Below are 12983 nucleotides of genomic sequence, written 5' to 3' on the forward strand. Positions count from 1 at the left end.
CACAACGAACACTAATCTGGTGAAAACTGACGGTAAATCAAAGCGACCGATCCAGTTTATAATACAATATAATGTCTCACCCTATGGTGTACAGGAGTGTGTAGGTGACGTTGTCCTGACTATCGATCGGACGCCACCAGCAGGTGAAGATCTCCATGTTGGGCGAGCGGCAGTGGTAAATATAGGGCCTTCTGCCATCTGCAATGTAAGAAACAAAGACTGACTCAGAGAAGACGTCTATGGCAGTGTAGCAGTGTCAAATTTCAAGAAGCAACTACAGAGGAGTCGGAATGAACACTGAACATCCTTAATTCAAACATTTTTTACAGTCAGTGCACATTCAACTATGATTATATCTACATTAACGTCCACAGGAATGCATGACAATGTTTTGTTTATTATTAGTGCGCACTGCAGCTTTGACCACTGTCCCTGTAAATGGTAGTGCTCTTTAAAGTCAGGTGGATTCTGATTGGCTGTCAATGTTTTTATTTGTTCATCAGCTGGAAAAAAGTGAAGTTATTTCATTGATATTGTTCCTCGTGTTATCGTTATAGTTTTTCATCTGGTCTTCAATCACCCACATCACACCCCAGAAGCAGCCAGAAGCAGGATGACTGCTGGAATGGCACCTCCCAATCTCAACTCACTCCTATTACTCTCCCTCCAGTTCAAGTTGCTGAATGAGCCATGCTTTGTTGCTCCTCAATGAGGCACAAAGTCCATTTTCCAGACCCTCTTTGGTGGAATGAGCTCCAAACCTCCACCTGATCTACCGAGAGCATCGCAACTTTCATTCAGCACTGAACCACCCTACACTCTTAAACCATCTCTGCATATCTCCTCTTCTCTGGCTGGTTTCTTAATTTGGCATTGTTATTCACGAATACTGCTGACTCCTTGATGCATTTCGTGTTGGATAAAAATACCTGCTAAATGCAGAATATAAAATGATATAGTTATCTTTCATAGTTATCCCCTTGGTGTGAAGAGTCCTTTTCAGTTCACCTCCTCTAATGTAACAGAAGTTTGTCAGATGTAACAGCTGAGATCTGTACATTAATGACGTTCAGACGATGGTTCCCTCCTCTTATTTTAAAACTGATGACCATTTGCTTAGGATCTGATCACCTGAATGGTGCCGAAACAACTCAAGTGTTGACGTAGATGTTGTCTATGACAGTGGTTCTCAACTCCAGTCCTCGGGGCCCACTGCTCTGCACATTTTGTACATCTCCCTCATTTAACGCACCTGATTCAGAGCATCAGCTCGTTAGGAGAAAGATCCACGAACTGAACCGAGGCCGTTTCTCAATATGCATTCTTATGCGATCTCGTGTCCTCGCTCTACGTCGTCATTAACCATCGAAGTTCAATTCCAGTACTCAACAACGCAAGTACAGAAGACACTTGAAAGTGCCCAGATGTGTTCTTGAAAACGAGGATGCATCAAATGCAGACTTGAGAGAATCAAACTTCTCGTTCTCGCTAAGAGATTCCCACTGCAAGCGTGCAAATACACGACAGCTCATGAAAGTAAACATTTGTCGTCTTGTTTTGCATGATTTTAATTTAGTGAGAAAGCCTGTCGTACTTTTTTTTGGCATAATAAAAAGAATATGTAACATTATACACAGCCAAATCATTTTCACAAATACATGTGGTAAAAAGCTAGAAAATAATATGAAAATATTGTCTATAATAAGTAAAATGAAATAAATGTTTTTGAAGCATTATGGCATTTGTTTGTGATGTTATTGTGCATTGCGTGCCGCTGTCTGCTCCTTATAATCTACCGGTACTGTCAGTTGAGCAGCAAGAGCACAGCGCATCTCAATTCTCACAAAGACACGTTCTGTGTTCTTGCGTCCTTCCGAGTTTGTTCTTTTAAGGGAGCCTGGCAAGACCGGTCTCCTCCTTTGCGTTCTTGGAATTGAGAAACAGCCTGAGTGTGTCAGATTCAGAAACATACAAAATGTGCAGAGCAATGGCCCCGAGGACTGGAGTTGAGAACCAGTGGTCTATGATATATCCAGCTCTTTGGGTTGATGTGGTAATTTCTTACTGCAACATCAAACATGAGCATGAACATTATGTAAAACATTATGAAGAACAACATCTTTTGTGGTCAGTTACATTTTTACAACAGCTAGGGTACATTTCTTGATACTTAGTTCACTTATATACAACAGAAGTCTATGTGAGCTAAACCGCAAAACTTGTTTTGGCACAAAATACCTCCAATGAATGATTACATCTTTGAAATGACATCAATTATTTTCTCACTCAGACACAAATAATGGCAAAACTCTATGTATCTACAGGTCAGTTAGCACGTTTACATACTCCTTACAAAACACTTTAACTTAAAGGGATAGTTCACCCAAAAATGAAAATTACCCCATGATTTACACACTATCAAGCCATCCTAGGTGGATAAGACGTTCTTCTTTCAGATGAATACAATCTGAGTTGTATTAAAAAAATATCCTGGCTCTTCCAAGCTTAATAATGGCAGTGAATGGTGGTCAAGATTTTGAAGCCAAAAAAAAAAGTGCATAAATCCAACATTAACAGTGGCTGCGGGGGTTAATAAAGGCCTTCTGAAGTGAAGCGATGCATTTGTGTAAGAAATGGATCCAGCAGATGACGTAGGCGTAGCGTAAGCTCCGGTGAGAAGTGACAAAACAAAACAAATCACAAGATGAAAAATTACATGGATTTCGATATAAACCAAGGGGAGACTGATTTTACTTTGCTCCTGTAAACAAAACTTGGTTCTTGTGAGACTAGCGTATTCTCACCGCAGCTTAAACTACACCTGCATCATTCCGCTGAAACGAGGATCAGGAGGCCTTTATTAATGGGAATGGAGTAATTTTCATTTTTGGTCAACTAAGCCTAGCATAATACAAAACTGAATATAACAGCAATTTTGCTACTTTTCTGCAATAATACCATATTGACATACATTCTAAATCATATATTGACATACTATCAAAAGCTGAACAACTGCACAGGTATTAGCTTTTCAATTACATTACAAAATTATTTCTAATCTGTCTCTTTTTGTACAGATGGTACTGTAATGTAAACATGGAGTGTGTATTATAAACTGGACAGCAGTGAATTATGAAAAGAGGCAAGTCTCGTTTTTGTTTTGTAAAGACATTTTACAAAAGTAAACACTGTATAATGCTACCTGTTGTAAGTGTTTTTTAGGTTGAAGAAAAATGGATAGTTGTGTTCTTGTCTTCTGATTGGTCAATCCAGTGATCTAATAACGTCAACCATACACACCAGTGACAGAGAGTGACAGTCAATCATCAGCGTGACGCACACTACACATCATACTTGACTTCATGTGACTGGTGTGGTGAAAAACAGTCGAGACCAGTTAATGGCAGGGCCCCTCTCTAACTGCCAAGTGTGGAGGGAGACGTGTCACACTGTGACTGGATCTCGGTGGATGAACATAAACAAATGTTCAGAAACATCAGATTAGATGCCAAGACAACCGCCTGACACCTCTAGCAGGACAGGAAGGGAGACCTTCTGCACCCACGACCACTCAAGAGAGGACTTCTCACTGGACTATGGGTTAGGGCCCTGCACGGGACTGTTTTCTTAAACCCGCACCCGCCCGCTCCTGCTGAATTTCTGACCAGGACCGCCCGCGCCCGCAACCTGCGTGTTCCACTCCCGTCCACGCCCGCAATGTCTGCGCCCGCTCCCGCCCGCTCCCGCCCGCTCCCGCCCGCTCCCGCCGGACTTTCTCTCAGAGCTTGTGAAAAATGCACACAAATATTCGTTAACGTCTAGAGTAACAGGCTTTAAACATGATTGAGATTAAATAACATTAAGTAATGCTAAACTAAAGCTCCACACGTGACAAAAACATTGGATATTTTAGCGTTATAAAACATTAGTACTGTTAAAACAAAACCACAATTAGCGGCAACTTTTTTTTTAGACATAGGCTACTGCATGACACACAGGCGCCGCACGATTAACTAAACAGTTTATCTTTAACAAACAGTTTAAGTAAATAAGCCAAAGCACCATATGAAATAACTTAACACATAGAACTTAAACAGGCTACATATAATTTAAATGAAATACAAAACAAAAAACATAAAATAATTAGAATGTCTAAAAAAATCTCAGATTTCACGTTCACAATAGCTTGCTTAACAGGCTGTTGCAAAAAATAAATAATAAGTAAGTATAAATAATACTTACTTACGAAATAAATAATTAAATAACATAGCCTAATTAACAAATAAATCCCAGACCAGTGCGTCTTTCCTCCAAGAACTGCAAACACACACCGAATGTCCTCTCTGGAGAATCAAAGCGACAGTGATGAAATCGAGTAAGTAAATGAACAAGTAAATGAAGGCGGCGCAAACAGAAGACTATACTCTAATGTTACGAGATCTTACCCAAGCATTCCATCATGTAAATGTTATCATAACAACATGAGCGCTTAAAATGAAGAAAGTGATCAGCATAACTGATATTCAAAATAGTAAGCAAGCACTGGTTTTTTTTACATTTCATATCTGCGTTTATCTTGTATTTCTTTGTTTCGGTTTCTCATTTTGAATGACAATTATATACTATTAAAAGCTGCTGATATAGACAGCTAAATCTTTTCACGTAGGCGCAGATCGCACGTGTTAGTTTGCGGCCGGCTGTAGTTTGTGCGGTGTGTTCAAGCACAGCTTTTTGTCCAGACCGTGTTTCCCGGCCTTTACAAGCCAAATCCCACCGTTCCCCGCGGGTCTCCCGCAAAACTGTCTGACCGCCCACTCCCGCCCGCAGCAAAGGTAAAACCGCCCGCTCCCGCGAGATTTGGGTCTCTTTCAACCCTCACCATCACACACAATCCTAAGGTTTAGGAAATGACTGCCATAAAAATTCCTTCACAACACTAGATGCAACAGCAGTAGCCAAAACAAAGAAGGGCCACAAAGATCTATCCAGATGCATTCATACCTATTATTGGACACCTTGAGGTCTAATTTTCTGGCCTGAGGAGGAAAGCTAAGGTTCAGCTCGGCTCTTGAGTAAACCTTACGTATTGCATTTGGCTGCCCATCAGTTGCAAAGAACCCAGCAGTGACGGACCTCGTCTGAGTCTTGCCACAAAGGACCTCCGCATTGGCAGACACCGTCTGAAACACACGGCTCCTCGACGACGCAGCCACGAAGACCCATCTGACCCAGCTGCCCGGTCCATGCCCTAAGGACTCAACAGACCCAACTTAGCACAACAGAAGTGCAGCATTCTCCAGGTCAGCGCATCGACGGCTACTGGAACGCAACTCTGCGCCCTCCCCGCTGCACGCGATCTGCATCACCAGTGGAAGACGTCTCTGCCGCCAGACACATCACCCACCGAGTGGAACGTAACTATAAACTTACCAAACCTCTTTCCTAAAGACCTTGGCTTAGTTTATACCTGCAGCCTATGTTTTCTAACCTGTTTAGATAACATTTACTTGGGGTCAGCATTACAAATGATAGCTATATTGTTTGTTCAGAGATAAATAAGCACTTATTTATTGTTAATTCTACCAGATCATTACTAACCACTGTATTTCTATTGTAATAGATTTCATTAATCTTATTACAACTGGGTCTTCTTTGTGTTGATGAACTAAGGCTATACGTGCTATCTGAATTCCCACCAATCTTTCAGATAAATCAGTTGACCAACTCCCTCCAGTTTGGGAATCTCAAGTTTGACGAGCCTATGAGAAGCGCTTCCATTTTGCCAAACTAACAGCCCTTTGCTGGTGCCCTGAACTGAGTGAGGTGGGAATTGGTCATCTGATATTCCCATAACCACACCTTGAGTGACGTATGACCCAAAAATCACAATGTCATTGGTGACGTGAGTCCCCTTTACTAGATATTTACTAGATAATGGGTGGAAGAGAGCTGAATGTGAGCTTGATTGACAGTCACATTCAAGTGTCCTGTCTGAACATTAAACTCCAATAGAGTTACTCACCTGCCTTCATTTGATTCACATATCTGTACTGTTCTGACACGCTGAATTAAACGTGCTAATCAGATCCAACGTGGGCTCGTCGACTGACACTGACTCACGTATTATATAGCGTCACTGTTGAAAGCAAAACTCAACACAAAACACTCCGTTAGGCAGGTTTCTCCGCTGTGCCTTCAGTCTGGTTGAGATTATGTATAAACCATATATACCACAATGCACACGCACTCTCTCTCTCTCTCTCTCTCTCTCTCTCACACATGTTTTATTGGTTCATTCCATATGTTTTTCTACTGTACATAATGTATTTTCTATCCTCTTAACCCTAAATCTACACCTCATGAAAAACTTTATGATATTTTGGATTCTGAAAACACTTCATTTTGTATGATTTGTAAGCTTGTTTCCTCATGGGGACCAAAAAATAAATAAATTGACATTTGGTCCAAATAATTTAGCTGGAATATAAGTGGAATACACACACACACACACACACACACACACACACACACACATAGAATTAGACTCAAACTCGAGTAATGGAGACTTGCGACACAGATTACACATCCAGCGCTGATCTCGAGTCAGCGATCGCTCACACTAGAGGAAGGACTGAGACTTGATCTAATGAACGTTCATCAGTGAACCTTTCTGTTTGACAGCATTCAAACAGCTGCATTAGTGAGACACACACATACACAAACACTGCAGTCTCGACACACTTCAGCCCTCTCCAGTCGACATGAAACGACCTCGCGACCTTCCAAGGTTATTTTCAGAAACGAAAACTGAAACTAAGAAGAAAACGATTTTAAAAAAATATTCGGAGACTGAAATAAAACAAAAATGTCTAAATAAATTAAAAACTAAAATGAAACTAATTATTATGTTCGCTAAGTTTACTTACAAAAACTAAAACTGAAAACAAAATAAACATGTTTACAAAACAAAAACTAAACAAAAACTAACAAAATTATTAATAAAACCAATAAAAACGAAACTGAATTTTATAGCAAATTTGAAAACGATATAAAAAAAAAACCAAATGTACAAATATATTAACTTTGGACCTTTCAGATGGCAAACACGTCTGAATCAGCCTGCGATTTCATACAAGCTCTTCATGTCACATAAGCAGCAGAAAAGCACAAACAACACCTGCAGAAATACCACGACACGTCTTCACCTGAACGCATTCATCAACCGGTTAACTGCGTTTGGCATCAAGCTGCGTTTCGTCACACGACCTTCAAAACCCCAGACAAGTTTGAGCAAAACTCTAACGGTTAATTTGACTTTAGAAAAGGGAACACATATTCACTATTAACTAAAAACAAACACCTAATTAGAGGCTTATTAATAGTTAAGGTAAGGTAGTTGTTATATTTAAATATGGAGTAGGTTTATGTTAGTAATATGCATGCTAGTTAATAGTGAGAATTGCTCCTTAAAATAAGGTGTTACCACTTGGTTTGTGACAAGACTCAATTCTGGCATCACTTCAGTATGATGTTGGTTAACACTGAAGCATGTCATTGATACATCTACACACAGAACGGTAATGGTCGCCAGTGTCACCTTGGCCAACAGCGATCTATGTCGTTTGGCTTCTCAAGTAAATGCGCTTATTTACATAGATTTGCAATGGAAAACAAGACAAGCAAACCAAGGCAAAACGGCAAGCTGTTGTTGTAACATAAGTTCCAAACGTAGGTTCGGGAGGAGCCAAATCATTCGGTCCTGTCAATCATCTTTACGAGCCTGTATAAGCGACTGCGCCATCTCAGCGACAGTTCTTCTGGCATCCCTCCACCTCCCCATCTCCTCCTCCATTTCTGTTTATTCTCCATGTAGTGCCATCTCTCCTTTGTCTGACACACCCATTTCAGGTCTTGACTAATGAGCCGATGATCTGAATCAGGTGTGTTTGATTTAGGAGACATGGAAAACATGCAGTGCTGGGGGGAACTCCAGGAACGTGGTTGGGAACCACTGTTGTAAACGATCCCAGCCGAGGAAGAAGGGTCTTATCTAGCAAAACGATCTGTTACTTAAAAAAAAAAAAAACAATTTAAATACTTTTTAATGTCAAACGCTCGTCTTGTCTTTCTGTCCCTGAACTCCGTGTATTCTGACTCAAGAACGCATTTTCTCCCTCAACTTAAAAAATCATTTCAAAATCATCCTACATCGCTGCAGAAGCACAGACACAGTCTTTGCAAAGTGAACATGCAAAGAAGATCAAACAACAGCGATATAAGACGATTTTGTTGAGGGAGAACATGAGATGGGAGTTTTTCCACATACACTAACTGTCATGAACCAGAAAAAAACAGTCCTGGCAGAGTAAGACAAGACGAGCGTTTGACATTAAAAAGTATATAAATTGTATTATGTTTATGAAAATAACCGATGGTTTCACTAGATAAGATCCTTCTTCCTCGGCTGGGATCGTTTACAACCGCATTTGTGATCGTTTGAAGCCTCATTTAAACTGCATTTTGGAAGTTCAAAATCGGGGCACCATATCAGTCCATTATATGGAGAAAAATGCTGAAATGTTTTCCTCAAAAACCATAATTTCTTTACGACTGAAGAAAGAAAGACATATGTGAATCTTTGTTTTGGAAGTAAACTTCTCCTTTAAGGACACTGGTGTAATGGTTTCGTGTTTACCAACTGCTGTATTTACTTACAACAGCTTGTCATCACATTTTGACGTCAAACATGAAAGATAAACCTGAGGAAAACTGAAAACTAGAGCAGATCAAGCATCATGAAACATGATCACAACTTATTTTTTGTGATACTAGCAAATTCTTTCACACAAAGACACAAATGAATGTAAACAGGTTTGTGAACAACAGTTTTGGGAAGGTTACTTTGGAAATGTAATAGTTTACAAGGTTAACAGGTTACCCTATTTAAAATATATGTATTAAGTAGTTTAGCAATTTCAGTTACATTAATGTAACTGATTAGAGTTGATTACTGTTGAAGCACTTTTCTGAATTTTTCTGAATATTTTTAAAATTGTACTAAAATGTTAAATTCAACCAGGCAGGGTTAACCTTTCAGTAGTACTCAACACTGATTACCGACAGACTTTCAAAATGCGTCATCACTTGAGTTAAGATTATTAAAAAAATAACAATTTTAAAGCACAGCCACCACAAAATCGGACTTTAGCACCTCTTTTTACTGTGAGATTGTTCTGGGGTTAAATATTGATTTAAAATCATAAGAGATCATTTTTAATAGCTATGATACTGTTTTTGAAATCAAATCTTTGTACAGCTATGACAGGAAACACTGGCATCTAACAATGCTTCGGCAGTGTTGCCAGATCAGATTTCCAGCCCAAAGGCTTACCTTACGCTTACCTTCGTCTTGTACTTTATCTTCAGACAGAACTACAGCACGTATTTCATGAAGTACACATTGTAGAACATAATGCAGAACTTTGCACAGTCGAAACTGTCCAAGTCCAGCAGCTGTCAATGCCAAGAATACCAGAGTAGTCTGGATGGTTTATAAGATGTTCTGATGCAGCTTATAGTCCCCATATTCAGTTTTGATTTTTAGTAAATCATTCAACTGTTCTCTTATTTCAGTTACAAATATATTTAGAAGTCTTCTATGCATCTCTTCCCACGTGTAATCCACGTTGTAAGATTTGAGTCACTCTTAAACTCTTAATTGTGTAACTTATATTTAGGACACTTTGCCATCGCAATCACTTAAATAAAATGAATGAATGAATATATAGCTGCACATTCAAAATCTTTTCCTTTATAGCGCCAAAACCCCGTCACTCAGGACTCATCACATCTCACCAACATAAAAGAAATGGATTGACAGGTTTCTGTTCAACTGAACCAGTAAGGAAAAATGAGTTGATGACTGCACTACACATTACTTTACTGTGATACCTCGAGCTCGAACATATTAAAATAACGTGACTAAAGATAAAAGCGAAGCAGCTGACTGTAAATTTTGCAAATTTTGTCTGCCCGCTTAATGCGTTATTCTCCGATGAAAAGAAGCCAAGTTTGTGGGCAACCCACCCAATCCGGCAGCACTGCGCTTTGGAAAAAAAAAGGTTAATCTTAAAAAATAAAGCATATACATAAACCCAAATAAGAAACAAAACAGTTATCAAGTAAGCATGTGTCCTAAACTCATGAAACATTGATGTCTCATAATTTGGAGCAGTCGATACAATTTTGTAAAGAAATCACATTTTCTCCGTAATTGTACCAGATTACAGTTACATTTATTTTGTAATTAAATGAGTTCATTCATGTAACTAGTTAGTCCCCAACACTGGTGAAGAATGACTAAAATCATATTTTAAACATCTAAAGATGTTAACTAATTGGGTAATTAATTATTTGGGTACTAGTAGGGAACAATTCTCACTATTACCTAATGCCTATTATTAACATATTGGCTATTAGTACTTATAAAGCACCTATTCTGCATGAGCATATTCTACATCCCTAATCCTACACAATACCTGAACTTAACAACCACCTACATGTCTATTAATAAGCAGCAAATTAGGAGTTTAATTAAGGCAAAAGCCATAGTTAACAGTTTGTTAATAGTAAGAACTGGACCTTAAAATAAAGTGTGACCACAAGTTGATTTAGGCCATGTATCTTTGCATCAGAGCTGATGTAAAGTCATTCAAGGTCACACGTTTGTGTCGTTTTCCACACAAAAGATTGCCAGAGGGAATCCGGACACACATGGCGAATGATTCAGCAGTTGATGGCAGAAAACCCACACGAGTCTGAGAGAGACATGCAGAATCAGCTCCCTGATTAACTGGGTGTGTCTTGAGAACGTAATGAACATTTAGTTAAATATATGAAACTCTACCTGCACTCTAATCGCTTCATTCAATTTCAAAGTTCCCAGCCAGTCGGGTTCACATACTCACAAAATAATGATAATATAATCAGGGCATATTCGATGAGTGTCATCAGATTAGCCCACCGCCTCCCCAGCACCACCTGCCTAGATCTGCATATCAGATCTGAACTGCCAAGAGCAAACCTATGCACGTTCTATTTACATTAATCAAGACTTTACAGTCCTTTCTGAAAGTTATCATGATACTACAGACTACAGCGAGTTCCTCTTGACACCATCACATCAGACTGATCACAAGAGCATAATGATGAAGTGCAGGACCACAGTGGGACGCACTGCCTGAAAACACCCACGTCAGCCAAAATGGTGTTTGAAACACCAATCACAGCAGCATTTCTGACCAAACAGCTCTGCTTCACTGACTGCATTTACATGCACAGCTGATTTTCTGAATAAATGACTCCAAGGTCCCATTAAAACAGACATATTCTGAACCAGACTGCAGCACTGACTCTGAAGTGATGGGAAAACTGTCAATTTTACAACTGTGTTTAAGTATCATGTGGTCACACTGGAGGACTACTGCAGCGAACACGCTGGTGCAGAGGTGGATAACGTGGTAGGTGTTCTGTAACTGCACAGATTTGGCTCATTGGGTGATAAATCGATAATGATAATTATCGTGCAATGTGAATTTTCTCGATAAATGACAACAAGAGTTCGATAAAATGTCGATAAAAGGCAGAACAAAAGAGCGCTAGCCAAAGCGCGCCACTCGGACCGTTCATCCGCTCGGAACGAAGTGCAAACGGTGGCACGACATTATGTTCACTTACTAGAGCAGATGCGTTCACTCGCTGATGTTGAGTCTCGGTCACTAAACAGCGCCGGTGTGAAGCGCTTGAATTCAGTGAAGAGCACAAAAGACTGGGTTCATAGCCAGATGAAACAGCTCTGACAATCAGGAGAAACACTGTGTGCAACCATACAGTCAGAAGGCTTTTTAATCTACAACCCACCATCATTTAGCACTAACTGCATCATGGTATTGTGTTAGAAATGTGGATATTCATATCGAATTTTGTTATATTATTACTGTAGACATGTATTAAATGTATTGAAGGAAGAGTAATGGAATATAATTACTGTATTTTTTGTAATTAAGCTATTTCATTTATGCATTTATACTAAATGTATTTATACTGCTGTTTTTCATACAAATACCTAGGAACCATATTACGTTTTTACCATGGTGTTGAGGTATTATTTGTGTTTATAACTGTTATTATATGATCTATGATACTATGGAAGAGCAGTGGTTATTTAAAAAAAAAACCTCAAACAGTCGAGTAATTAAATTTTAACCATATAAAAATAAGGTTGCTACAGTTTTCACAGATATTACTGATTTTGATAATAAACATAAATCTACATCCGCATCCTAACTCAAGCTACTGTCAAATTTGTATTTCTTAGAGACAAACATTTTATATTATTATTAAAACATCATTAAAAGATGCAAAACTAAGATTTTTATAATATCCTAATAGTAGGATTTCCTCAACAGGTAGAGACACAGGTTTGAATGAGATTTTTCCCTCGTGTCCTTGCACAATCTGCACTAACTCATTTGTTTATGTATTTAACTTCACTGATAATAAAAGAGATACAGACAACATAAGGCAGGTCTTGATGTTCCTGTCACTCTTAGAGGATGTGCACAACTCTGACAAGCAAGTAACTCACATTTTGCACTATTGATCGCCAGCAATCACACGTCCTTCTCTTACCTTCCTTCAGGACGGCAGCAGCGCGCGTGGATGACTGCAGCGCTACAGTGTTTGTCGTCCAGTGGAGTGTCAGGAGCAGAAAGCACAGCATCACGCGTCTGCAACACAAACATGCGTGTCAGCAGATACGCACACTTCACTGCATGATCTGACAGTAAATGAACAGGATCATACGTGAAGCGCACACATCAATAAAATGCGCAATGTCAACATGATGCTGTTTCAAATGTCAACTCTTTTAAGACATGCACAACTTCAGAGGCATATAAATGTTTAAAAGACCTATGATCTGT

At 39.3% G+C, this 12983-nt stretch overlaps 1 protein-coding gene across 2 annotated transcripts in view; it reads right to left on the minus strand.

Moving 5' to 3' along the window:
• LOC127171041 (growth hormone receptor) overlaps positions 1-12983 on the minus strand; it is a 56594-nt gene that overhangs the window by 6968 nt on the left and 36643 nt on the right. For both annotated transcript variants that reach the window (XM_051119457.1, XM_051119456.1), the window contains exons 2-3: positions 12691-12788; positions 81-198 (exon numbers count right to left, since the gene is read on the minus strand). In XM_051119457.1, coding sequence (XP_050975414.1) covers positions 81-198; positions 12691-12788 — 216 coding nt within the window. The remainder of the gene's footprint in view (positions 1-80; positions 199-12690; positions 12789-12983) is intronic.

The sequence above is a fragment of the Labeo rohita genome, chromosome 9 (assembly GCF_022985175.1).
Source record: "Labeo rohita strain BAU-BD-2019 chromosome 9, IGBB_LRoh.1.0, whole genome shotgun sequence".
NCBI classification, from domain to species: Eukaryota; Metazoa; Chordata; class Actinopteri; order Cypriniformes; family Cyprinidae; genus Labeo; species Labeo rohita.